This window comes from Daphnia pulicaria, chromosome 8, assembly GCF_021234035.1.
Source record: "Daphnia pulicaria isolate SC F1-1A chromosome 8, SC_F0-13Bv2, whole genome shotgun sequence".
Taxonomy (NCBI): Eukaryota; Metazoa; Arthropoda; class Branchiopoda; order Diplostraca; family Daphniidae; genus Daphnia; species Daphnia pulicaria.
Genome location: NC_060920.1, coordinates 14,848,307 through 14,875,297, shown reverse-complemented (window position 1 = coordinate 14,875,297; position 26,991 = coordinate 14,848,307). Strand labels below are relative to the sequence as shown.

General features: G+C 38.2%; 2 protein-coding genes and 3 long non-coding RNA genes across 19 annotated transcripts; 3 read left to right on the top strand and 2 right to left on the bottom strand.

Moving 5' to 3' along the window:
- Nucleotides 1-29: 29 nt before the first annotated feature.
- On the top strand, nucleotides 30-2,814 carry LOC124312080 (protein arginine N-methyltransferase 7-like). Of its 2 annotated transcripts, XM_046776543.1 has the most exons (9): nucleotides 41-76; nucleotides 134-311; nucleotides 395-544; nucleotides 605-826; nucleotides 894-1,123; nucleotides 1,196-1,365; nucleotides 1,431-1,912; nucleotides 2,062-2,301; nucleotides 2,361-2,814. In XM_046776543.1, the coding sequence occupies exons 1-9, from the start codon at nucleotides 57-59 to the stop codon at nucleotides 2,769-2,771; spliced, it is 2,103 nt and encodes a 700-aa protein (XP_046632499.1). In that variant the 5' UTR covers nucleotides 41-56; the 3' UTR covers nucleotides 2,772-2,814. The 2 variants fall into 2 exon arrangements, with proteins under 2 accessions (XP_046632498.1, XP_046632499.1); XM_046776542.1 differs by having other exon boundaries at nucleotides 30-311.
- On the bottom strand, nucleotides 1,242-9,563 carry LOC124312210. 12 transcript variants are annotated; one of them, XR_006910378.1, is made up of 8 exons: nucleotides 8,390-9,561; nucleotides 8,124-8,326; nucleotides 6,857-7,153; nucleotides 6,531-6,787; nucleotides 5,602-5,642; nucleotides 5,299-5,523; nucleotides 2,521-2,688; nucleotides 2,194-2,274 (listed from the first exon to the last, which is right to left on the bottom strand). It is a non-coding gene; the product is annotated as an uncharacterized LOC124312210 (long non-coding RNA). The 12 variants fall into 12 exon arrangements; XR_006910375.1 differs by having other exon boundaries at nucleotides 5,299-5,509; XR_006910377.1 differs by lacking the exons at nucleotides 5,299-5,523; nucleotides 5,602-5,642 and adding an exon at nucleotides 1,242-1,379 and having other exon boundaries at nucleotides 1,443-2,274; nucleotides 8,390-9,467.
- Nucleotides 6,649-7,826, top strand: LOC124312159. Its single transcript, XM_046776656.1, has 3 exons — nucleotides 6,649-6,795; nucleotides 6,871-7,187; nucleotides 7,258-7,826. Exons 1-3 carry the CDS (start codon nucleotides 6,649-6,651, stop codon nucleotides 7,667-7,669), a joined length of 876 nt encoding a protein of 291 aa, XP_046632612.1. The 3' UTR covers nucleotides 7,670-7,826.
- A 1,727-nt stretch (nucleotides 9,564-11,290) lies between the features above and the next one.
- LOC124312226 lies at nucleotides 11,291-25,114 on the top strand. 2 transcript variants are annotated; one of them, XR_006910413.1, is made up of 3 exons: nucleotides 11,291-11,376; nucleotides 23,760-23,974; nucleotides 24,055-25,114. It is a non-coding gene; the product is annotated as an uncharacterized LOC124312226 (long non-coding RNA). The 2 variants fall into 2 exon arrangements; XR_006910414.1 differs by lacking the exon at nucleotides 11,291-11,376 and adding an exon at nucleotides 17,753-17,845.
- Nucleotides 13,789-24,127, bottom strand: LOC124312217. Of its 2 annotated transcripts, XR_006910405.1 has the most exons (4): nucleotides 24,040-24,123; nucleotides 16,520-16,522; nucleotides 16,159-16,292; nucleotides 13,789-14,052 (listed from the first exon to the last, which is right to left on the bottom strand). It is a non-coding gene; the product is annotated as an uncharacterized LOC124312217 (long non-coding RNA). The 2 variants fall into 2 exon arrangements; XR_006910404.1 differs by lacking the exon at nucleotides 16,520-16,522 and having other exon boundaries at nucleotides 24,040-24,127.
- Nucleotides 25,115-26,991: the final 1,877 nt, after the last annotated feature.

The window sequence follows — 26,991 nt, the reverse complement described above, 5'->3', positions numbered from 1 at the left end:
TAATCAAAACTTATCCAAATCAACAATAGATGTCGCGAATTTCAACACACGAGACGATGCAGACTGCAAACCACATGTATAATAAATTTACGTCACATTTGTTTAAATTGTCTAGAACGTTAAACTTGTGTAGAAAAACATCGAGGTTTGAAAAGTCACGCATCTCTAAAATGACCAATAACGCTGTTCTTGTGCAAAAATTCAATCCGGGAACGGGAAATTTGGAATGGGATTTACAAGCTGAGGATTATGACTACACTCAAGAAATCGCCCGGGCTGGATTCGCTGACATGCTTCACGACGAAGAAAGAGTAAAAAAGACAGCAATTTTCTTTTAAATATGTTGTTCAAATGCCATGACATGCATAAGATATTGATCTCACTAAAAATTTAGAACTTGAAATACAATTTAGCATTACAAAAAGCCCTAAATTTACTGAAAAGTAAAGGAAAGGAGGCTTTTGTACTGGATATCGGCACTGGAACTGGACTTCTTGCGATGATGGCAGTTAAAGCCAAAGCATCTTCAGTTACTGCTTGTGAAGTATGATAAATATAATTTAAACTAGACATTATTTAAACAAAAGGTTTTTACCCCTATTAGACATTTCAGCCAATGGTCAAATGTTCGAGTGAAGTTATTGCCCACAATGGTTTTCGTGATTCCATCAATATCATTCCAAAGAGATCTACTGACATCACTGTGGGTCCCAATAAGGACATGGAGCAGAGAGCTAATGTTCTAATCACTGAAGTATTTGATACTGAACTAATTGGAGAAGGTGCCATTGGGACTTTTAATCATGCAAATCAACATTTGCTTACAGTAACAATGAAACAATTTTGCTTCTACAGTTGAATAGTATTAATCTCAAATTTAACCATTTTTTTAGGAAGATTCTATTGTTATACCTGCTCGAGCTACTATTTATGTTCAGTTAATTGAGTCTGAGCTAGTTTCCTCATGGAACAGATCAAAACCTATCCAATTGAATGGCCAAATCATTCAACCTCCAGCTGATGTGGCTAATTGTCCTGGAAATGGAGCAGTGCATGACATTCAACTTGCTCAACTCACCCCAGAACATTTTAAGGCACTCTCAGACCCTATTCCAATTTTTAAGTAATTAAGATTACATATTTTTTAATTTCTGTAGTAAAGTGTAATAATTATCTGATTATTATTTATTAATAGTTTCGATTGGAACAGCAAACAACCTATTCCTAATGATGATTCAAAAACAGTGGAATTCACAGCCAAGTCCAGTGGGACGGCTCACGCCGTATTAATGTGGTGGACATTGGACATGGACACAGAAGGTGAAATAGTTTTAAGTTGTGCTCCTCCTTGGGCCCATCCAGAAGGTATTGTGCAAAAACTTTGTGAAAGAGACGTCGTCAGATTAAATTATCATTCATCTATTTTACAGGAAATGAATTACCGTGGAGAGATCATTGGATGCAAGCTATTTACTACTTTCCTAATGACAAAACTATCAAATCGGAGGGAGAGCAACTACGTCTCAGCGGTTACCACGACGAATACAGCCTTTGGTTTGGATTACAGACTGAAGCCTCCTCTTCCGCTATCTTGCCCCGCCCATTCTGTGATTGCTCCGTTCACCTTGCTGTTAGCCGACCTCGTTTAGGCCAATTGAACGACAGTGAACGCAATCAGAAGTACCAGACTGCTTTAGAAAAAGTGGTTAGCTCCGATACTGTCTGTTTGACACTGGGTGATTGCTGTCTCTTAGGACTAATAGTGGCAAAATTAGGCGCAAAAAAAGTCTATGCCGTTGAGAGAAATCCACATTGTCGTCGAGTATTGCAGGCCTGGGTGAAAAGAAATGACCTCCAAGAACAAATTACCGTCATTGATGGAGATCTCGATAAAAGAAAACTCGACTTAAAGGTAAGACTCTGCTTGCGATAGTGCTATTTTGACTTTTACAACAGTTTGAGCTCGTTTAAACGACCAGGCCTTTAAATTCGGGATACTTTTGAAAAGGATATGTTATAGTTTTTTCTTGCTTTAACGTTTCCATTTACGGTTATGTTTAGGTGAACCTTGTGTTGGGTGAGCCTGTTTTCGAGAGCTCTGTGCTGCCTTGGCACAACCTTTATTTCGCGCGCTGGAAAAACAACGTGCAACATTTATTGGCAGATGGCGTGACTAGAATTTTTCCTGGAAAAGCGTATCTATACGCCATGGCTGTCGAGATGAAAGATTTATGGAAAATCCGAGCACCCGTCCGCTCCACTCAAGAAATTGATCTGTCAGTTTTTGACAAGTTAATTGAGGTAACATGTTAGCCCATTTCCACGTGAAAATCTAAAAATTACAATTAATTTAATCGCAGAGCGCAATCGACTCTAGCGATGCTCAGGTCGAACCGCACCCTCTGTGGGAATATCCCACTCGAGCGCTAAGTCAAGCTGTTCAACTCATGATGCTAGATTTGACAACACTTTCTGGAAAGACGCAAGAAATTCTCCAAGTGGAAGGTAAGGTAAACTTACCAGTCGCTGGAACTCTTAATGGAGTAGCCTTGTGGATCGATTGGCAACTGGACGAGAACACTACAATCAGCGGTGGGCCAACTGCTCCTGTCACGCTCAGCCAAAACGTTCAATGGGACGTGCACTCGAAACAAGCCGTTTACTTCACTAAAGACCCCGTTAGTATTTCTGAAAAAGATGGAAAAGTTTTGAACTATCAAATCAGTCTCGACCCCGAAACTTATGAACTCAAATTTAAGTTTTCAGTCTGATAAGACGGAAATGTATTTGAATTGAAAAAAGTACACATTTTTTCAAAAAGGTTGATCTTCGATACTGTAAGAAAATCGTAAACGGTGGTTTAGTTCGTGATTTCATGCGTTTGAAAACTACAGGTACACGGCGGTTATTTCCTTTTTCTCCACGAAAAAAGAACAAGCCCCGACTAAACCTCGAGCATATGTATATAATGCTGTTTTCATTTTTTTGTTTATAGATCAATAATTTTTAAAAATAGATTTCTCAGTGCTTTAGTGCACGCAATGGAGCACAGAGGTGCACGAACGTTACCGAAGAAAAAACGCCGTGTGGAAAGTAGCCTAGGGTAACCAATAGAAAACCAAATTCAATTAGAGAATCAAAGAACCAAGAAAAGTGCAATTTGAATTATAATTATCGTTGTTTTTTTCCCTTCTAGCAGCGTTCCACGAAGCCATTTAAAAGGACAACATAACCTCCCACTTTTTTTTTTCTTCAGTGTTGCACTTTTTTTGGGTTCCTCTTCTGACACGGAGTCGACATTTATATTTAGAAAGGGAAAAAACATGGAAAGGGTAAGCGAGTGACGAGGGTCGCAGCATGGCAACGATAGCACCCAGCCGTCTACGTATAACTCCTGACCGCCTTTTGGGCTCATGTGTCTAATCAATAACATACAAGGTGAAGGATTGCCCCAACAGCTTTTCTCTTCCCCCCTCACTAACCTACAGTGCGCCCAGTAAGCATATTTCCATCCGTAGCAAACAGTCGTGAGGTGAAGCTTTTCCGGCCGGTTGGCATTATTTCAAAATTGTTCTCTAGATACATCAAGGATCACGCCAGCAGTATAGGCTAGATTCAAGACGAGCAAAAGAACAAGTCCAAGTGAGGGAAAGAAAGGGGAAAGAAAAGAAAAATAACAGCGTAACCGACCCAAGAACTCCCGTTTCTTGGCTGCGTGCGACTTCGCCTGCCGACTTGCGTGTTGTTGTTGTTATTGCGCCAGTGAAGTGTGCTGAGGCAAGTTACACAAAGCGTCTACGAGCATTGTTGCACCGGTTGCAGTGACAAAGAAAATCCCAAAAAAGGTAGCCCATCTTCTTACAAGAAACGTTCATGGTTCAATCACCGCAGCAATGCCATCCGAAAGCAAGACGACGATGCCGACAACTAAACGGCAATAGCAACAAAGACTAGCAGCACATGGCCCCATGCGGTAAGGTGTATAACAGTAGTCTAAAACCACTATTTCGACTCGAGCGTGATTCTATACCAGGAAATATGCTGCTACACACACAGTCTTTCTTCCTTTGGGGGGACGATTTTTTCCCTTGTGGAGAAGCATTCATCAAACTGTCTAGGTAGGGCACGCCTTAGGGCTCAAAGGAAATTAAGAGAATCCCGGAAAAGTTATAGCCAAGAAAATTTAAAGGAAAAAGGCCCTGGGTCCTAAAGTTTACATTTTTCTAAAGCATTAATTAAAGACCTATAGAAGCACACCCACCTGGACTAGGGTACGAACAATTCCCGAGAATTCACACACAAACAAACGGACATTGTGATGAAGCAAAGAAATCAATCATCACTTTCAGGTTAACTAACTTTGTTGGCCCTCCACACCACTATATAGTCTTTCTTAATATTTTTCCCCTCGCTTTTTCTTTTCTTTGCTATACGGCCACTATTGATGTAACAATAAGATGCAATCTAAACTGTTCAGGGTAGTGCAAGTGGGCATGAGTTATTATTCTGTCCAACGGGACCGGAGCACGCTTCCAAACGATCAATTTGCTATAGTCATATCTCTAATGAATTTTTTGCGGGCGCGCGGTTTAGTGGATACAATGGATTGTGACCTGCCCTTGGTTGGTTATAGTAAGTCTCGAAAAACTAAAACGAAACGAGGGGCAATATAGAAGAGCCAAACAAAAAGTCAGCGGCAGTTACTGGCACACACATACATCACTTAGTATAGGAAAACAAACAAGAAGAAACTGCCTTGTAGCATGACGTAGTAGTACATGTCCTACATGTGGTGGAATAGACCAAGAAAAAACTTTTTCTTTCCCGAAATCTCTGTCGAACATGGCGTACAATAATCGTATAATATTAGTACCGAAAAAGTAGCAGAATGTTGCTGTAGTTATAATCCCGTTGTCAATTGCCTCACTACGCGGTAACCTCATACTCTCTCCCTTTTATTCCACCCACCTGGCCGTCGTCATTCAACGCAGCTCCTGCTGAATAGGGCCCTCACGTCTACCGCATATATACGAGGTTTACATATCAAACTAAACATAATAGCATGCGAGGCCCAACATTGTCAGGCCACATTCATCACTAGCGTAAAATATATATAACGACGGAAGAAAATGCGGCTGCTGCACGCCGAAACAGCTGGGGCCTGCCTAGACAAAAAGGGGGAAAAAAACGGGAGCGAGAACAAAAAGAAAACACGCCCCGGCTACTTATATACATTTTTACTAGGAGCTATCAGGGATCTGAAAAAGGAAAAGTGCACGAAGTCTATTATATATTTACGTGATAGCTCCTGAACAGCGCACAAGGTGTTGAAAACGACGCTGAGGGAAAAAAAAAGGGCTGTGATGATGGAGAATGATTTCTTCATGTTTTTTCCCCTTTATCCGAGAGCGGTCCCTCCCCTCCTGTGTCGATGCAGAAGTGGAATATGAACTGATCGGGAACTGACGTGAAACGCCGAGAGAAGAGAGCCTTTTTTCCCGTGCAAATCCTATAAGAAAAGAGCTGAGAGAAAATAATTTCACATATCGAGGCTAAAACAAAATAATAGAAAAAAGTATACGCTATATAGTACTTCCTTACCTAGCCTGGAGCAGCGAATCAAATGTCTCTAGATATGGATTCTGGAAAAAGAGTAAGGGAAAACCGTAAAGAGAATAGCCAAAAAAAAAAGGGTAAAGAAAGGGATACGTCAGTCACGCGAGACAGTCATCCCCTCCATCCATTGTGTGCGGGCAGAGTTTTTTCTTTCTTTTCTTCTTGTTTTACTTTTTTCGTTTTTACCCTTTCCGGGATGGAGGGCAGCCGTTTGCCAGCCAGCCAACGCGCTTAGCTGAAACAGGCGAGTTCTCTCGTCTACACATGCGGACAGGCACTGCGGTCAAGAGCCGAAGCGCAGCTCCACAGCTGCAACGTACACATACAGAGTCGTCTGCGTATGATTAACATGCAGGCGCGTTCTTTTTTTCCCCCACACACGACCTGTATATACAATCCCGTCGCTGGCTGTTAGGACTCCAGTCTTTCAGCGACACTTCATCCCAGCAGAGATCGGACAACAACAAAGAAACGAGCCGCCCTATATATCGCCGACTGGCCAGCACACGAGCAACAGATCAACGCAATCCGCGTTATTCCAGTTGCGCTTTTCCAAAGAAAAACAAAAGGCCGAGTCGAGTTTGATTCAAGAGTTGTCAAACAAAAGCCTTATTTACATAGTGTACGTATATAGGTAGAGAATTGGCCAATCGAGACTATAGCGGGGGGAAATTGCTGCATTTGGATCGCGCGATCCATGAGAGATTCTACTTTTCCGTGACAGCCCAGTGAAACAAGAGTTTTTATATGACTCCGTGATGTCGCTCGAGACCCCATTCGTATTTGGTAAGTTACTATAACCAGACATGTTTTCAAATCTCCCTGCTACCGACTCGTGCTGCCTTCGTACAACATGGCTATCTCGGCGAAATCAATGTGCTGGACTCGCTCGTTTGAATATACAGTTGATTTACCTAACGTCTCATTTTGGTGGTGAAACAGGATGGGACGGCTGCTGAGGCGAAGCATCGTCCAGCATCAGGTCAGCTACAGCTGGTTGATTCATCGAGACATGAGTAGATCTGCGCAATCATGTCTCTTTTTCGGTTGGAAGATCTGCTGGCGCCTCGCGCGGAGGCCATGCAGGCTCTTGACTTGTCCACAGCACGGCCTCGCACAAAACAAGAGTTTGAAAAACTCTTGGCTCACATTCCCGAATTCCGCATCAAGCCTGAAAAGGTAAAAATTTAAAATATCCATTTTTAATTTAAAAAAGGTATTGTGGGCTGAGATTTCTTACCAATCGTGAAAAAGGTTCGGCCAGAAGAAGTTACCATTGGCGAGGATTATTCCTTCACATGTCGCAAAGAAGCACAACAGAAAAACAAATCGTCCCCTCACCGCCAATATCCTCGTGGCGGAGGGGCGAGGGACAAATCACCACAGAAGACGGGCCGTATCGTTGCCGGGATCCACCCAATCAGCGTCAGCTGTGGAAATTCCTATCCGGACCCGATACCTGTGGCCATGCAAGCCGTACGCATCCTCGATCTCGCTACGGTCGACATCAACTGGAAAATGTTGACAGTGGCTCGACCTACATCAAAACAAGACGATGAATTTTTCACAAAGTATTACAATTTAAAACGTTAATCTTTTTCTCTGTTATACTAATCAAATTGAATTATTTTTATTTTTTAGGTTGGTGGAGTTGGAAAAATTACGGCTGAAAACGAGACGAGAAGGAGGGATTCGAACTAGGCGGATCAGTGGCTTTGTCAGTGGACTCTCTGTCCGTCGAATTATCAGAACGAATCGCTCAGGAGTGACAGAAATCCGGCTTCCGGCCTGCCTACAGTGCGGATTCGAGCTATGCGATTCGGTTCATTGCGTGAAATTTACGTACGAGGACTTTTTCCGACAGCAAAGCGATCAGGTGGACGAGGCTGACAAGAACAAGGATGGAACCGATCCAGTGGACGAGGAAGAAGAGAAACGACTCAAGGAAGAAAACAAAAAGCAAGTCATCACTTCGATGAAAGGAACGGCCATGAAGATGAAACAGGCCAAGAAGCAGCAACAGTCCAGCAAGCGTCCAGCTGTTAAAACTTGAAATGACCTTATCGTCTATACTATTATATATATTCTAATAATCTGACGGATGTAAAATTTTATGTGCTGTAAAAAAAATTGGCTTTCTGTTTGGCCCCAAAACGCATCTGTAAATTCGCTATTTTCATCAAAATAAACTATTGATTCCGCCTTTAAAATCCGCCGAGTCTAAGAAGAAACAAATTCTATTCGTTTCCTATTAGTGTTCACACCTTTCCCCGTTTAATCCCTAGGGAATATTGGATACGATTTTTCAACGTCTTTGAGAAAAAGAAAAGGAACTTTGAGAAAACTACGCATTTGCAAAATAAAACGAATCTGTAACGTATCGGTTGGTTTGGGAGTAGTAGCCCAAGGGATATAATCGCAATCCAACTTGTAACTAGTGTCTCCAAAACTCGTTACGACTATTACATATTTTTACAATCTTACGTAATTTGAGACGTCATACTAACCGGTCCTTTGGAAACACAAGTCTCAACTTGGAACTTGTTCTATGGCATTTCCACGCCAGGTCTGGAGATTTATTGTTGTTTATGACAGGTGCGGTTGCGGTTAGTCATCACTCATCAGCACCGACGATGAATTTGTATCCATACAACACACAACATCGCAGATATGACGAGATGCTCAATATAATCCAAATGGAATCCATTCACTACATAAAAATAATAAAATAGATTTTTAAAAATGTTAACGAATAATTTTCTTACACACAAACCGGATGGGAAAGAGAACACCATTCCAATATTCCATTCCTAGTCTGGAATAATTCCGGAATCGTAAGGGGGGGGGACGACCAAGTAGTACGGATGGCCGCTAGATGGCCAACACTGTCCATTTCCTGAAAACAAACATTCTTTTACGTCTTGAGTTGAAAATGAAAATATGCAAACCAAATAACCAGCCCCAACAACAAGATTTGGAGAATGTAAATAAGTAGCTTAAATTCTCGGAATTCTTTCTCTTCTAAAGAACAACGAAAAAGACAATTCTTGGAATTGTTGCCTGTGATTGTTGATCCAAAAACTGTGGAAAGTAAAAAGGATTGAAAGAAATGCTAAACGAGACCACACATTGATTACGAAACAACCTACCCCACCGTTTCCTCAGCTGAATCGTAAACTTATCTCACCTTTATAAATGTGGTGAGAAAAAATGACTCAGCACAAAATAAACAAATGAATCGGAATGTTAGCGAGTACGTGAGAAAGGAAAAATGTACAGATTGCATACGTTTCTGACTATTAAAATTGCCCTGTGAGAACTAAACATATTGGCTATAAAACTGAAAGATAAAAGTCCTACTCACAATCAAGGTTCCTGTTGAAAGTCGTTGAGAGTTTTGCGACCTTGAACAACATAAAAATGGGGTTGCTGCACGTTTCTGACAAGCCAGAACTTGTTGCACATGAAATGGGTTGATTATCTTGGCATTTTTCGTTGACTAGGTTGTTGAGTCGACACGGTCGTATGGTAATAAGTGACTCAACTGGAACGCTATCCACAATCAGAATTTTCTTTTCTTTTGGCACATGAAAAATTCACAGTTCTCCCAGCACCAAGAAAAATGAAAAACTGACGAAATATCTTGATCTAGGTTTTGTGGCGGGAACATGGATATTTCACTAGACATCCAGACTTGCAGTGGGCGTATTAGTGAAAGATTCTGTGTGAAGACCTGTGAATACTTACGACCGTATTGAACAGGTTGTTGGATTATCAAAGTTTCTGTACTTTCTCTAGCCGCTAGGTTGTAATAATTCACTTTAAACAGCTGTTGTAATCACATAGGCAAACAACTATGCACAACTATACGGTGATTCATTACAATGGGAAGACGACCTAACCCAACACAAGTCGCTGTGGGAACGTTTCTCTCCTCTGGGGCTGCTGCAGATCACACTGGTGTTCTTTACACTGTCGCGGCCATTTTGGAATGGCTCTCGACCAATGAGCAATCAATCACGGAATCGAATCAATTGATTGATTAAGCCAGATGTAATTTTCAATTAAAGTACAACGCGTATCAAATGTTTTAGACATAAAAATTTATTTAATTGAATTTAAAATCTAAATTGCCAAATTTCTACGATGTGAAATCAAATGTAATGAAATAAAATAAAATATATTTAAGCAGACTATCTTTTTGCGTCGTTTTTTTTCAGATCAATAATTAAAATGCACTTTACGGCCAACACTTTTTCTACTTGGATGTTCAGGTACACAATTTAAGTGATAAATATTTGAAGTTTGAAGTGGGTATGACAAAAAACAGGATCCATTAGGATAATCAAGTTTACTGTAGTGTTTTCGGTTAAATTAGAACTTGAAGCCCAAAATTTCCAATGGGATAATCGATGGTCGGATAATGCAATTCAATAACTGATGCTTTTGCTGGGACATATACGTAGTTACGTACATAATATTTTATTAAATAATGCAAGTGAACGCCTTCAATATGTTTTAAATAATTGCATACTTTAAATCTGATGCCGTTAGTTTAGTATAAAAGCCAAAGAACATCAACATTTTCATCGTCTAGTTTCAACTAAACAGTTGTTTGGTGACACATTCTTACGTTTTCAACTGCGGATATAGGTTTACACACAGCTATAGAAACTAAAGAAGACTAATAAAAGAGAAACAGCTGAGAATTTCGAACTATAATGGGCAAAGTGTGTATTCGACAGGTTTCCAAGAAGTCGTACAGAGCAGACCAGAACAGCACGTAGCCTATACAGACTTGCAGAGATCGATAAATAGCAAAAAGTATTGATGAGAAATGGCCTATATATGTATTACCTTCAAATATAACAGACTTAGACTCATAGGCCAATAATCTATGAGATTAAATACAAAAATTCCTAAGAAGTGGTCGCAATACACAATACGTATTCATTCATATTTCCATAAACGTTAACGTTTTACCAACTCCATTGCAAAACTTGAACTAGAAAGAACTAAAAAAGGGATTTCTGTGCAGATTTACTTCTTAGCATGTCAAGATAACTTGCAGACTTACAGCAGACTGGCAGAATATAGCAAAAGTTGTTGTAAATCTGACCGATTTCATGAGGCGTAGTCTATATATACTCGAATCCATCTTATTATGACGACAAGTCGAGACCTTGTTTTTCGTATTGATTTCTAACGTTATGTCTGTACAAGGGAAATAAAATGTAACGCGTCACTGCTGCAGTAAAGACATTGCACTGTGGAAATGGATACACGTCAAAGATGATTATGTTGACTTGACAATCTACAGAAGATGATGATGGCCTTGGAACTAACAAGCTGAGCACAGGAAGTTTCACGATTTCGGTGTCGTCATGACCGGACCTTCGCTAACAAGTTGTTTCTCGTTACCAACTCAATTCTTTCGGTTGGCACGTCTGCCGATAGTTGGCGCGGGCATGTACGTTCTGTTGTACTGCGCAATAATGTTGACATTGTATGTGGAATGTGAATAAAAACGTGATGTGCACAATACAACAGTCCAACTAAAAAGTTACGACACGTTTCAGTGTTTTTTCACATAGGCTAACAGAAACTAAAAAGAATGGGCCAACTAAATATGATGACGTGCGTTATAGTTGCTTCTTTTAAGTTTGAAAAAAAATTAAAACTGAAAATAGACTTTGAAAAAATGATTTACGGGAAACTACGCCTCACTGATGACGCAGCCAATCAGCCACCGTTTTTAAGGTTAGGTTAATACGTACTATCTACACTTGTGTATACCGTTGCATAGCAGGATAATGTCTAATTTAGCTCGTGAACAATCATTTGCATGATTAATATTTAATACACTTACGGCAGGCACATTATATACTGTTCGAGTGGCATAAGATGGGAATGACTATATGTCTATATGATGATAGAATGTTACAGGCCTATACATAAACAAAAATTCTCCCAATATAACACGATCAGCATTAAATGAGTTTCTCAATTTTACAGATAGACGCAGTCAGTTTGATCGCTCTCGGCTAAATATCAGTGCAACGGAAGTAAGAGTATATGACGCACTTTCAATAAAGCATTTACCGTTGCTGTGTCATGGTAACAATAAGACTATCTCAGCTTAGAGCTAAAGTGCTTCATTGGTCGCCAACTGGCAACTTGGGTGACACATACAGCCGGAATATGTTCGTGAAAACTTATTTTCCTACAGTCTCGTCTTTTAATGGCTTCACTTGGAACGAGAAGAATTGCATTTGTTTAAGCTCCATATAACTTTAAAGCTGCAACAAGGCATGACATGCTATTGGGGCAACCAGCAATGAAGGCGTAAAAGTGTTCCATATGACACACCCGTTTTTTGACTGGGATAGGTCAGCAGCTTTGGTTTACTCACGTGAGGTGCTTCAGCGTGAGCCAAGTTATTTTACGAGACTATATTGACAGGCACAAAAGGATTGTCCTATCCCAATGTTAATCAATTCTTTCAGTTGGCGGGACTGCCGACAGTTGGCGCTTATGCTCGTCTATCAAAATAAACTATGTTAACTCGTATAGACTGCTGCGTCATTTTTCTAGGGAAGCCAACAAAATGCTAGGCATTTCGACGTCTGTAATGAAGACTAACCAAATGTAAATTAAACAAACTTTTAAGATAAAGATATACATTTCTGTGTGATATTACAGCGACTTTGGTTATCCTTTCATTGAAATTAAATCGGATGTGCAGTATATAATATAGCTATTAGTATATTATAAATAGTCTGCTGGTCTAAGCCGGATAGGCACACACAAATAATAATCGAATATGCTTATACGTGAATCTCTCACCTTTCACACTAAATGCTGAGGACAAAATTGATGGATAAGGGGGAAAATATGGCGCTGTATGGAATACGATTCTGACCATTGACTTATCCATAACATTTGAACGAATATCAAATCACATTACCTTGAAATTATTAAAAGTATTTCCTTGTTCGTGATGAAGTACAACGCACTCTGAAATCCTTTCTCTTCATCAAACCGTCTAAATAAAATAGAATTGACGTTTTCTTGGAAATTCTACGACAATTTATATCGGGAGTAGGAAAAACGTACGAGGGAAAAGTGAAAAGGCCACAGTATGTACATCACATCATGTGTCTTGTGGCAGCCATTTTGATATGGGATACAACCAATGGGAGAGCGACGATGATTAATGTAGATATGAGGTTGTTTTTTGTTTGGCTTTTTTACAGTGAGCAACTCACAACTGTTAATAAACTAAACGCGTCTTCCAAGAAGATGGAAAGAGAAATCCTTATGTGTTTTCGCTTATTATACATGTATGTAGAAATCTTTATAAAATATTGATATACTGAATATAGACTTTTTCAAATGGAAATAATTGTAATATACACGGGCCTAGATAGTATAAATAGAGTACGATTAGAAAAATAATCAGTGACACTCTCGTATAGGCTACAAATCTTGGTAGAGTATATCTTGTTCCAGACAGTTCATATTTATCTGATGAATTATATTTTGTTTATGGCTGCTATATTATATGAACTTTTTGAAATTGATAATGCTACATGGTTGCTGCTCTAGTATATTATATACATGGTAGCTCTCATGCATATAAGGGAAGCAAAAACTTGTCTGCATGGAATCTCGATTGAAAATGCCAGACTGTTTTTTTTTTTTTTTTTTTTTTTTTTTACTAAACATGCTTAATAAAATAATGAATAATGCCTATCTATAAACAAGATAACTCTATTGGTATATATATATATTCCGGTTAGCTGTGGATGGGGTTTTCAAGTTTTTAACGATTTCTGGCTGTTTGACGCCCGACGAGAATCTCCATGGCTGTTTGACAACTTAGGCATCTGACATCAGGCAATTATATATTGACATGCATGGCCTTTATACACGTATTATGCAGGTGAGGTTATTTTTGACGCATGACTACACTCGTTGGATTGAGAAAAATATTCGAATAGCTCAGCACAAGCATTGAGCGATTGCCCCACTAGAGGCGTATTACGATTCAACGATCGTGCCATCCACAACCTAAGTCAATACAGATAAGATTGTGCAACCGACTCACACAGTCTCGTTATATAGCCTACTTAGAAAAGAAGCTGACTGATAATTGAAACTTGTTTTTTCCTGATTGAACTTTAATAATTAAAAAAAATTCCAATTTTCTGGCAAAGAAGAGGTGGGACTGAAAACGACTGAAATAATCTTGATTGTTAAGGTTACTGCGTCTACGTTGCTGTCAGTTACAGACACGGTATTGATCCTGCACTCACACGACCAGAAATAAAAAAAATGTCTACCTGCTGGTTGATCTGTTGACGACTCAATCGATAGAAGCTGCTGCTGATGGAATCAACGCTGTGATGGCAACATGAGTCGCATAGCAATGGCCTATAATAGAGAAAGAGGGAAAAATTATTTGTATGGCTATACACAGAACAGCTAAACATAAATATGCAATCACCTAACCGTAAGTAACATATTCATAAATTGCTGGCTGTCTTTTGAACAGAAATTGATGCATTCACATACACCATCGTGATTTCTTTTATAGAAATATTGGTGATTGAACAACTGTGTACAGTGTGCTCCCCATTCGAAAGTCTATGATTCCAATTAAAGCAAATAATAATAATAATATATCCTTTTCAGTACCTTGGCTTATAATTCGTCCAGTAGTTGCACCAAGTTTCAGAATTGTTATTTGATTATGTACACTGCCACCTGTTTTACTAACAGGAAAAACTGGTTCGCAATGCACAACTGGGGAAAAATTGTATACTACGTACTGGCGTGCTGCGTGGCGGCCATTTTAATATTAGTCTGAACCAATAGGAAAGCGAAGCTGACTTACATATCATATGTGTATACAGAATGAAGATAACATCTTGTTTTTCATACGGTTAAGCAACCAGTCAACATACCAAATCGAAATGTTTGCCTCGCTTCAAATTTGGGTTGCTTAAACTCATGAAAACAATGTTCTAATTTATATATCTCATCGAGTTTCTATTATTATACACTACTTTCTTATTATTAGGATTGGGGTCTTGATATGGATTCCTTTCTCGAGTGATTTTCAGAAAACGATAATATAAAAGACAGACAAATTATTTTTCCTCGAACTCCAACAACTAATTGTTTTTCCTATGAGTTTAACACAGAAAAAGACGTCGAAAATTCACTTTTAAAAAATTACTGTACAGGCAAACAAGCCAATACACTGTTAAAGTATAAAATTATTCAAATCTCTATATTACCTTCGAAGACTATAACAGCTACACATTTAGACAAGCCTTTGGGACTGTTTGGGACTAGCTAGATGACTTTGCATATTCCTCTGCACATTACCTGGACCTAAAATACGAATGTGAATTGATGCAGACGTCAGTGTCCCCTTCAAGTATATGCAAACACATTTCGTGATGTGCTCACGAAGTCACGTACATTGATTCTGTCATTTTTTGATGTGTCATATTGCTGCCCTTGTGCAACATTTTTCCGTAAGAAAAACCTTCGTATAGCAACAACCTTCCTATAGCAATAACTTCTAGACATGTCCACTTGAATCACTTGACTATTTTGTTCATAAAGCATCTTCTTTCCTGTTTTGGATGTGTAGGCTATATGTTTATCAACTTAGCATGCTACGAAGGTTAGGACGAAGGCTAACATGTCAGACAGGGGCAAACCAGCGGGTTGATGTCATCTTGGAAAACAACTGAAATGTAAATATATAAAATTTGTCTTTTCTGAAATCGAAAAATCTTTTTCTTGGGAATATGAAGCATTCGTTTCTGTAGAAGGTAAATCATTTTCACCAAGCTTTTGGACTTGAAATAATCTGCTATCGTCATAGGTAATATACGGCCTTATTAACAAATGTAAAAGTAAACGGACCCAACGAACTTCACAGCTGAAGGGAAAAGAGAATTTTGCGGTTTTCCTTTCGAATAATGACACAGCAAAGTGATGAAAACAGTAATGAGGTCATTGATGAAAATTGCTGGAGACTCCTATATAACGTTTGACGTTCTCTTTTTGATACTGTCCAGCGGTTTCAGTATATACAGAAGCAGAACCTTAGTCAATAAGGACTGCATTGCGCATTCAGCAGACGCCCATTGGAAATGTTTTTGTTACTTTTGCTTTTGTGCTGTATTGTAATTTTCTGATATTTAGACGAGTGCTCGGCCAAATCTGAATTAAAGCTGGCTAGAAAACGTCTGTTTGACAGTTGGGCGCTGTTTAAACCAAAGCTATATATGCACATTGCTATGGAAACCTGAATTTCTTTGGTCGTTTGTTGCCGACAGACCAACAAAAACAATAGGCCAGATGCTATCTCGCTGTATATATAGAAACAACTACGTCTTGTTGCTAGCACGTAGGTGCTGCTGCATGTACCATATACTTTATATATTAGGCTATTGCATACGACAAACTCTCGAGTATTGATCCTCTATCATAGTGCGTAGTTTCTGAGAATGAATTTACCTGTTAGAACTGCTGCTGAGGCTATAAATCGATCAATAACACGTATAGGAGGACCAATGAAAATGGATGCTGCTGTACTGCTGATGGCAAGAGAACTGTTCAAACTGCAAAGGGATGACGGAAGGCAGCACCAACTGTAAAAGGACAAAAAACATAATAAATATACACGCCATCAGATCGGGATATGATGCATCAGCAGACACATTCATTAGTCTCTCTCAAAATGGACGGAGGGAAACTTTGCCAAGCAGACCGACATTTTCGTCTTCAACCAAACATTTTGCTTATTTGACACAAGTTTACATACAACAGTCTGAGCATTTTTACACGCAAGATTTAAAGTTTTCGATTAATAAAAGACTAACTCACGACATTGCGTTGTATAGTCGCAAGTTCTACATTTCCCGAAAAGGGAAAACTTTATTGAGTTGGTTTTTTGGCTTTATAGGTTGTAAAAGAATATGGCTTTTAAAAACAAAAAACTTTGCGACACGTTAGGCCTTTTGCCTTTTAGATTCACTTGGTATCGAATTCAGTAAGAGAAGATGGATGCAATATAATAAAGCCCACATTAAATTCCTATATAGATACAAAACAGTTTGAGGTAATAATATAGAGATGCAGCTCGTGCAAATAAACCAACCATTTGTACGTATTGATCTACAAGATTTGACATTTAGAACCACAACGGCGTCAGTGGGCAGCCATTTTCTAATCTAATTTGGTTGTTTCAACATTTTTGCTGAAATATACCATGTAATAAGTTCAGCACTTGCCACCTTCGTCACGTTTTCACTGATTGATGATATTATCTTGGTGTCGTGCAGCAGAGAAGACAAACAATCGTGATGTTTACAATTGGCACGAGCCATCACGTCCACTTATCAATGTGCTACATAAATCTACAGTGCTGATGGGAAACTCGTTTACAAGGAAGTTGCAAACTCCTGATGGGCGTTAAAGCGAAAGTCTGCTGCTCTACTGGGGTTTCCTTAAGCTCGTGAGAAACTAATATTGTTCAACTCGCCAACTCTTAAACGGGACATGGCATATTAACTGGGAGCACGGGAATGCTGTATATGACTTGAGTGAATATAAAGGCTATTTATTGCACAGTAATACACTCCTATATACAATAAAGACTGTGCAAAAATGGTAAAACCTGCTGCGTAAATAAATTGAGTGGCCATTTTACTAAACAGACGACACAAATCATGTCCATTCAAGTTGCAAATAAAAACGACGTCTGGTGTTTCTCAATTAGAATTAAGCTTTCTGAGAAAAACTATGTGCTTTTATTGTACATATACTTTAACACTCTTCTACAAAGACCTCAAATTTACGTTTGAAGGCTTATATACTCTGTATATTTGAGGGCAGAAATGGGAGATAGCAACATGTGTCCTTAATATGAAGGTTGATTTCTAGGTAAATCAATTGATGCTGGAGATTTTGGAAATTATTAAGACTATAATTAAGAGCATTAAATTACTGCTTCCTATTGACTCAACAGTTTTTCTTTTTCTTTTGACTTATAATATTTACATCAGTGTATACCAAAGCTCTAAGAGTGATGTTCAACTTTCGTAATGTAAATGTTGCAGAGGGCTTATGTATATTAGAAGCGGTATATAATCGAACAATAAAGATGGTACGGACTTGAATACTAAAGGATTACACCAGCACGGTAAGTATTATATAGAGTTATACATGTATATATTAGTCCTTTAAATATTATACGGCATTAGAGGCTGACGTATGATGCGGGGCTATATAAATCTATTCGTTGCACAGCAGCCGATTACTGCACGTAAAGCTATTCTACTTAATTCATTACCATAGAATCGTGTTTGACCAGATTTGCACATATATTGATGAACTTTCAAGGCTCGTCATTAGCCTACCAGCACGATAGGCCTATAGCTCAGGCATTTTCTCTCCTTTTAAATCAACGACGATTCTTGCTAATATACACAAAAATGAATTTGTTTTTATGGGAAACGGATGGGAAACGCGTATAGACAGGAATATTACAAGTCGAACGTCGGGCGACCTGGCAACAACACTAATAACATTTTCGTTTAGCGGGACTGCCGGTAGTTGGCGCAGAGGGTCTATTGCGTCACTTAAAAGAAAAACTCGCGGCTTGTGCTGATTTTGTGCGTTGGCCGAGTGTCACGCATTAGTCCATTTAGATCATCACGAGGTTGGTCCTGTCAATATATATTCTACCTTTACCCATGTATATCCCCCGCCCAGCACCGTTGGCGGAGACCGCCGTTGGTGTCGCCACTGCCGAAAATCCCTTTTTTTGTCATAAATAAAATATAAACGTAACTAATTAACGCTAAATATGTTTTGTGTCAGGAGCTTAAGACTACCCAGCAAAAATGGCCGACTATTTCACAGAATCTTTTATAATGACATCTCATCTTTCCAGGAATTGTATATAGTTCGTGACAACAGACGAATTTAGATTGCGTTTTAGTGAAACACGTATGTATACACAATTTGGAAGGCCTGGGTTTATAATTAAATTATTCTTATTACACTACGTTGAAGGCATTAAAGTTAAACTACTCCAATACTAACCACTCCAAATGTCGAATCAAACAAATCTATATCTCCATAAACTAATAAGCAATTATAACTCATTTTAAAAGCTATCTTGATTATGATGAACGATCCCATTATTGATCGTTGCTATTATTGGAGATTTTTTTAGATGTTTTCATACACTTTAATAGCCCATATACCCAATGATGCAGGGAAAATAGTCAATGCAAAGGTGCTGCAATACTCACTAAATAGACTTGCTAGAATGCGATTGAAAGTGTTAGGTCGTTAAAAATACGTTTGAACTGGCCGGTTTAGCCAGGATGAAAAAATGTTCACACTCATCACATGACACAGCAGAATGAGTCATGATTCGTGACAAATAGAAATACACATCTAGGCCTGTCTCTTTCTTTTTCGGGTTATGGCTGACGGTTAATTCATATCAAAATGTCGTAAAGGAAATAAGCTATATAGACAACAGCCAAGATGTTGAACACTTGCGTATATTTCTTGACCCACACGACATCAGCATATCTATATCCAAAAGGCCTGCTGCAAGCTAAAAATAAAGGTGGTGGTCCTGAACATGACATTAGGAGAAAGCACGAAAATGAGGGCAAGGTTGCTGCTGCTGAGAACAGCGAGAAGAGTCTGGTTGGGAAATTGTTGGCTGGATGCCAGCAGGGGAAACCTTGTCTTACAGCACGAAGGCCTTTCATCTGTTGTATACGGCACTGGTGTTTTAGCTAAAAGGCAGGTCAGTTTTGAGGAAGAGGCTGGAGATTTATTGCTTGTGACGTGACGTAATCTGCGTATATAGGCTATTATATATACAAGCCCTGTATTATACGAGTGCTAGCCAAACTCAATCTACTTTTTAGCAAGGGGCCAGCAGGTTTGTTTTTCGTCTTGTTTGCATATCAACTTGGGCCTGTTAATTAAACGAGTTATTTTTACAGGGTTTTCACTATAAAAGATCCTCCACACATATCTTAATCACGCCAAGACTAGGCCTATATATAATAGAAACTTGTTCAAATTAATGGGACTTGCTGTATAATTGGGGTGGAGAAAGTCCCTTCAGTCGTATGTACCAAAATTACTCTTGTATAATATTACCATCTGTCAACTCTGTCAATGACACGCACATAATAACAATAATTGATATTTGTCGTTTTGATAAGTTAGTCTCTATTTCCGAGTAACATTACAGTGTGAGGAAAGGAAACCGAAGCTTTTCTTCAGACTTTTCAAATTTGATCAAGTTTTTTTCGGTTAGGTGTGTCTGTGAATAGTTTGAAGTTCAATAATTATTAAGTTTTGCACCATTGGTATAAATACGTACAACAAGTCGTTTCTCAATTATTAGGCATAGTATACACCCAACACAAGCACACAGCAGCATTGGCCTACGCTGTGTGTGGGCTGATGCTAACTATAGGGAAGCAGACAAACTTTTGAGAGTTAGCGTGTGGGGTTTTATAGGTAAACTATGAGACTAGTGCCTCACCCAATAACTTGTACTGTGTGGCAGCCATTTTGAGGACTGAACCAGCCAATGGGAGAGCGATGATGTCTCCACCACATATATACATCTTTCTGATATCACTAACAAGTGATATACAGCATGCTCGTCATTAACAGCAACCGTAATCTTTTCACGACTGATAATTTCGAGTTAAGAAATACCGCTGCAAGCCTCTTAACAATGTTATATAATTAATTATAAACAATAAGTATAAATTTCGTAGAGCTTTATTTTGAGAAGGCACTGAATATTTTATTCGCTGCATTGTGCGATATACCTTTATATGAGCTACTCGATCGAGACCGATTCTCAATATTCCATGAACCACATACAACAATAAGAGTTTAATTATTCCGAATCGATAAATCGATATCATTCAGACTGCTTCGCCGGCTGTGCATTTGCCAGCAGTGTGGCTCAGCAGCACAACACAAGCAAAGTAAAACTGTCAAGAGAAATATTTGAAAATAAAAACAGGAACAGTTTTCTGTTCGAAATTGCACTCAAATAATAAGATAGCTGTCGGTACCTAGCAGCAAACTATAGGATTACAAGTAGCTTAGGCCTGTCGCTAAATAATGCAGCAGAAAGCAAACTGTTTTTTTTTTTCAAACAAGAAACATAAAACGAGGCGTCTGCTGCTGTCGCTGCACATAACTGCGTCGTATATGTATATATACAATGTCCAAGCAAGTGTTAACGTGAAAGTGATAGCCAACACTGGGCGTTCCTTATAGAAATAACAAACGCAGATTGATAAAAGAAAAAGTTTGGAATATATATACAAGTCAACAACATTGATGACTTGTATAATATAATATAAAATTGACTCGCTTTAAAACTTTCCAGGCTCGAAGATTTTGCTAAGAAAGCAGCTCTATAAGAGCGTTCGAGGACCATCACAATTCACAACCTAAGTCAATAGGGGCAGCGTTGTGCATATTTTTCAGCCTAATAAGCAACTCGTTTTTATGTCAAGACATCAAATTCTAAATATAAATAAAAATTCGGAAAACTTCAACCGGTTATAACCGGTCCGTTATCAACTTTCGTAATTTTTTGAAATGGTTGAAGTTATATCTGGGAAAGGGGTTGTGTAGAAGATTTTTGTTTTTGTTGTCGTAACACAAGAGAGACCAGCAGCCAATGCTGCTGCGCCAATGATCCCTTGTCTCATTTTTATAGAGTAAAAACGTACGTGGGCGATGAAACACTCTGTATTGATACAAAATCTACTGTGATATGTTCTTTGATTTCCTATATTCAGCATTGCTGGCCAATGCCATTATTCGGGTGCTGGGTCGGCCTGATGCGTAGCTTACTTAACAAAAACATAAAGATCGCGAGTAGACTGGTTTATTGATCTCTGCTGCTGCTGAGTTTCTGGGAATGAGATCGTCTATAGCTACCTGTAAGAACTGGTGGATGTATTATGTGATGAAATCTCAGTCGATCAATACAGCAGTCAGTTAGAAAGGGCCCAAATAAAAAGCTGTCTAATAATATGGCGAAACGAACTGCTGGACCAGGAATGCCACCCAAAAGAGATGTGTATACTAAAAATGGCTAGGCCCTATAGCATACAACAAAAAATAAACAGAAAATGGCTGCAATGCAGTTCTGTGATAGCACATGATGAGATATGCCAAAGAAATTTTCTATATGATGCTGAACTATTTAAGATTGCGGATTACATATAACAACTATAAAATATAGTTGACATTTAAAGCTTTTTTTCTTTTTTCAAAATTAACACTAGTAAATATGCTGAGTGGACATAGAGGGCATTAGGCCTATACAAGAAGTTTAAGTTAAGCTTGACAGGTGTCCTTTTCGGGTTTTTCAAGACTGTAACTCTAAATTAATAACATCTCTTCGCATCTCTTGCAATTCAAATTGCAATTTAGATCAAAATCATTTATCACAATTGAAATCAAATTGATTAGATTAATTACATTAGCTTTTGCTGCATAATTTGAATTGAGCCAAATAGAAAAATATTATACGATGAGCTGCTAGCATAGTACATGTACGTGCCAATCAGAACAGGAAAAACACACACCCCTTATTCACTTGGCAGCTCGTTCAGTGCATATATGCTTGAGGTAGGGCAAGCAGAGCTCAAGGCAAAAAGTGTGACAGGTGAACGAATATTGATAAATAGCACCACCTAAAAAGGGCAACACATTTTGCACTCCCGAATACAACTCTTTTGGAAAATAGTGGTCGTATTCAGCAAGTGTTTCTACAATTCTGCCAAAGACCAATATAGAGAAATGTACTATCGATATATTTAATCTCAAGTAATGCAATAGAGAAGGTCTATAAAACACTGTAAGTGCAGACCATATGCAAAGACACGATAAACACTCTCTTCGTCTCCTTTTTTAAAAAAGAATATTGTTAAATGCTAATGGTTGTTCCTCTATAAAGTGTCAAATGCTATACACATCATTTGGAAAGCAGCAGTGGTCGCATTGGCAAGTTTCTGGGAGATAGTTTCGAAATTTTTATAATTGGCTATGTAAAGGGTATGTGTATACATTGACGTCAGCCAGCATATTAGCCCGCGATACTTTCACTTCCGTATTATTCATGTATATAGTCTAGACACGGGAATAAGGAACAATGTTTGCTCTACGCATGTACAAATTACAAGCAGCAACAGCCAGCAGCCTATACTATCCGTGGGTCTGTAAAAAAACTCTTGATATAATTCGAACTGGCACAACTTTGACGATTGGTTTCTGTTTGGTTGCTATGACAACTCGGAAGATAAATACGATTTATCTCTCTTCCTTTTTCATCGAAAATGCTATTATATAAAATAAAATAATTGGACGAGGATATAGCGGATTTCAGTTGGCTGTACAATTAAGTTGGACCCCTGATGTTTAAAAATAGACATTTGACACTATCTCCTTTAGCAAAAGTAACGATTTCATTGGCAGTCAAAGTCGGCAAAAGTTCGTATAAAGGGAGTTTCCAGTTTTCTCAAATGGGGAAAACTGCAATTTATGCTGGTAAGTTAGGGTGATGAAAATTCCATGCATTATGCAAAATAGCAGTGCGACTCTTTATACACAGTACGTATCATTTGCTAAGGTGCTGAATGATGCATGCTGCTGAATTGGATTTCTACTGGAAGTTATTTAATTCAACAGGGCCCAATTGCTTTTAGGTGGAAGTCTTTCGTTAACGAGAAGTTATTTTTTTGAAGCAACTCTAAAGTTTCGAGTTTAGAAAATTTTTCCAAGAAAAAAGTCAGACGAATCCTCACCTATTATAGATGTCGCTGGTGTTTTGGGGCTACAGAATAAGGAATACACGATATAGATTTCCTTAACTTTCCATACTCAGATAATGTCGTCATATTTATAAATTTATGGTATCAAGTTAAGCACTTCGCCTCGCACCAACGGGAGCAAGATGACCGATTGTTGCATCACAAAATAACGGCAATCATCGTCCAACCAAATCAAATTTCATTTTCCTTATTTCCCTCATTGTATAGGCCTGTGTGTATAATTTCGACTATAGAATTCAACCTTGACGAGAAACTGTTTACAAAGACACGTCAGCAAGAAATAGAGATACGTTATTTGCTTAAAGGCCAGCACAGTCTGCGTGACGCACCTTTCACGAAAAGTTGTTGGCATAGTAATAAAGATTCGTTCGCTATAGTAAGAGGCCATCACACTCTCTAGAGGTTCTATCTACCATATGCAGGTATAAATGAATAAGCAACCTGACTCGCTCGTGGTTGACAATATTAAACAAAGATTCTCACTCACCATTTCTTGATGTAGGAAGAAACAGACGTGGGAGTGGACATGGATTTGGACGCTATATATAATAGAAGCAGCGTGCTGCGGCTCTAAACTGAACATCTGCAACCACTTGTATAGCCTACAACGTCATCACTTCAGCAACTGATGAAATCGCAAAAACAAGACACAATTCATTTCTTTTTTCACTAGAAATATAGCAGACAGCATTTTAGAAATGGTTTTTCAACTATATTCGTGTGCTGCTGGTAATAATTTGCTAAAGTCATCGTGATCGGCCATTTTGCTTAAACAGACGACACTATTGCAATTGTTTTTAGTTGAAGCCAAATGTTTCTATTTCGTACCAAATTATTTAGTTCGTAAAAAACCATGAACTTTCACTCAAGAATGTTGAATATTTCTGTTTTTTCAAACACAATTTAAAAAAACAATTACGACAGACATAACTTTACTTTGTTATGTCGGAAAGAGTAAAATCAATCAACTATAGTGTATACTACAAGGCTAATGTACTATGCCAGATTTATATCTGCGATTAGATATTAAGTTAAATATCATTGTAACATAAACTAATACATATATTTAAAAAGTAAATTCAGCAGTCTCGTCCATGATCTAATACAACTAAACAGAAAGTTGTCCTTATTACTGGGGTAATTATTGTCCTAGTCCTCTGCAATACGACTACATTACATCTGATTTCTCTGCTCATGTTAATCAAACAACTATCTTCAAGCATGACTTATTATAGATCATTTTTGTCGGATTTTTGTCAATAGGTACTACGACTTAATCCCGTACACCGGTGTTATTAGATATTTACAAGCAAGGTACAAACAGACGACGCTATTGCAATGGTTGTTAATTAGATGGCCAAAGTTTATATTTCGTCCCAAGTTATTTAGTTCACAGAAAACCCTGAACATGAGTAAAGAATGCTATATACATATTTCTGTTTTCCATCCATTATTAATTTTAAAAAAAAGCTTCTCTTTTCTATTTCTAACTACAATACTACCGGACATATAACTCTTGATTGATTCGATTCTTTCTGACATAAACAAAGCAATCAGCGTACGAATACAGGGGGTAGGCCTATAATGTATGCCAGTTATTTATATCTAAAGGTGAGCAGATAAAAATACGTTGAATTCTTATAACATAAACCAGTCCCATCCACCCCTGTTCCAGCAGCACCAACAAAAAATAAACTTTTCCTCATGATATAGCCTACTATGGTTCATATATCTGCATCAATACTAATACTCTATATTCTACTCTAAGATAATAGCTTTCTTCAATTATTAGGTTACAGTGATTCTGATGTATATATTTTAAATAAATTTAAGTAATAACTGAATAATATTTATACATTTGAATTTGTTTCAACTGTTGTGAATACACCTTATACTGTTGACGAAAATCAATCGGGTTTTTATCGATTTCCATTGAATTTTCGGATTCAAACAAAAACAAAATGCGTTTCACTTATAAAATAATCACTAAACTCTTTTTATCATTTAGAAAGTACTTTCTATAGGAATCATGGCAAACAGACTTTTAAAAGGCTCATTCAGTCTTCGTTAGTAAAGCTTTTTATTTAGGCTAACAATCCACCTACTGAATATTATGTTGCGATCGAACGTCATCAGCATCAGCCAATCCTGTATAGCTATAGAACGTCAAGGCAGCAGGCTTATAAAAGATGCTGCTGTTTATATATATTATGCTGGGACTCGTCTGTGTGCCGATAACACTGAGGTTTTCTGGCAAAAAAAGTAATGAAAAAGCCGAGGGTGTTGATCGTGTGTACATATAATAAACTATGCTGCTGCTGATTTTATCTTGATATGGAGGACATAGAAAACGGGTACAGGGGAAGACGTTGACAGTGACTTAAAGTATGAGTATTTATATAATCAGTAAATAACTCTAAATTGTTCTAGCAAACTTATACATGTACTGCTTTGGCAAATTTGATGGGTTTGAACTATACATGGATTTGGATCCCATCATGATGTTAATTTCCTATAGCTACACACAGGATGCCATTAGTTGATGAGACTTTTTTGGGTTGGAAATGTTGTTAACGTTTCGTGAATAAGTAAAGAAATAAAACGAATCAGATCGTCGTGTGGAAAAACCGACGACCAGCAAGAGGATAATATTCGCTTCTAAAATTTCAATCTTCGTCATTGCTGGAGCCCGTTGTTGCAGGCCGAGCAGACGAAGAAGCCAAAGACCAAATAAAACGCCGATATTCGAAACGCAAACGCCGACAGATCTAGGATTTACACGCTATACATGTCTATACATAACGTCGCCATTGCTGAATCAAAATACAGCAGGATGTATATACATACACTAAGCGTCCATGGCAACTGCAGATATAGTTTCAAACAAACATTTCATTCTATTGGTGGCTGTAACAATCGCAACTTGAAGCTGATAGTACATTCAGCAGCTTATGCACACAGTGCATACATATTAAGCTATAATAATAATATTTAATACATATTTTTGAACATAATCTATTACACAACCCTTTATATTATCTTTATAGCCGATATTACATATGGTATTTTAGGAAACATAGAGGCCACATAAAAAAAGTAAGAGCAGCCCAAGACTGAAAAGGTCGGCTGATCAATTATTGGCGTTCATTATTTATTCGCATCACTATATGCTGTAGATATATGACAGCAGCTGGGAGAGGAGGATCAGCCTGTATAAAGGACATTGGGAGATGCAGGTTTTTGCTCTGCTTTTTGTATACAGTCCAACTCAGACGTATACACTAGAGCCTTCTACGGAGAAAACATAATTAATATGTATGGACACAGAAATTTCAAGTTTCCTTTCACGTTTTCGGGCATGCACATCAGCACACACTGTTCTCTAATATTTCTCGTTGAAAAATGCAATACGTCAGTTTTAGTGTGTTATGAATTCATC

What these genes read in the sequence shown, in the direction of transcription:
- LOC124312080 (XM_046776542.1), top strand. Translation starts at nt 30, where the DNA reads ATGTCGCGAATTTCAACACACGAGACGATGCAGACTGCAAACCACATG. An exon ending in CTTCAGTTACTGCTTGTGAA is followed by an intron (nt 545 to 604) that starts GTATGATAAATA and finishes TACCCCTATTAG; the next exon opens with ACATTTCAGCCAATGGTCAA. An exon ending in TCCTTGGGCCCATCCAGAAG is followed by an intron (nt 1,366 to 1,430) that starts GTATTGTGCAAA and finishes TCTATTTTACAG; the next exon opens with GAAATGAATTACCGTGGAGA.
- LOC124312159 (XM_046776656.1), top strand. Translation starts at nt 6,649, where the DNA reads ATGTCTCTTTTTCGGTTGGAAGATCTGCTGGCGCCTCGCGCGGAGGCC. An exon ending in TCCGCATCAAGCCTGAAAAG is followed by an intron (nt 6,796 to 6,870) that starts GTAAAAATTTAA and finishes ATCGTGAAAAAG; the next exon opens with GTTCGGCCAGAAGAAGTTAC. An exon ending in GACGATGAATTTTTCACAAA is followed by an intron (nt 7,188 to 7,257) that starts GTATTACAATTT and finishes TTTATTTTTTAG; the next exon opens with GTTGGTGGAGTTGGAAAAAT.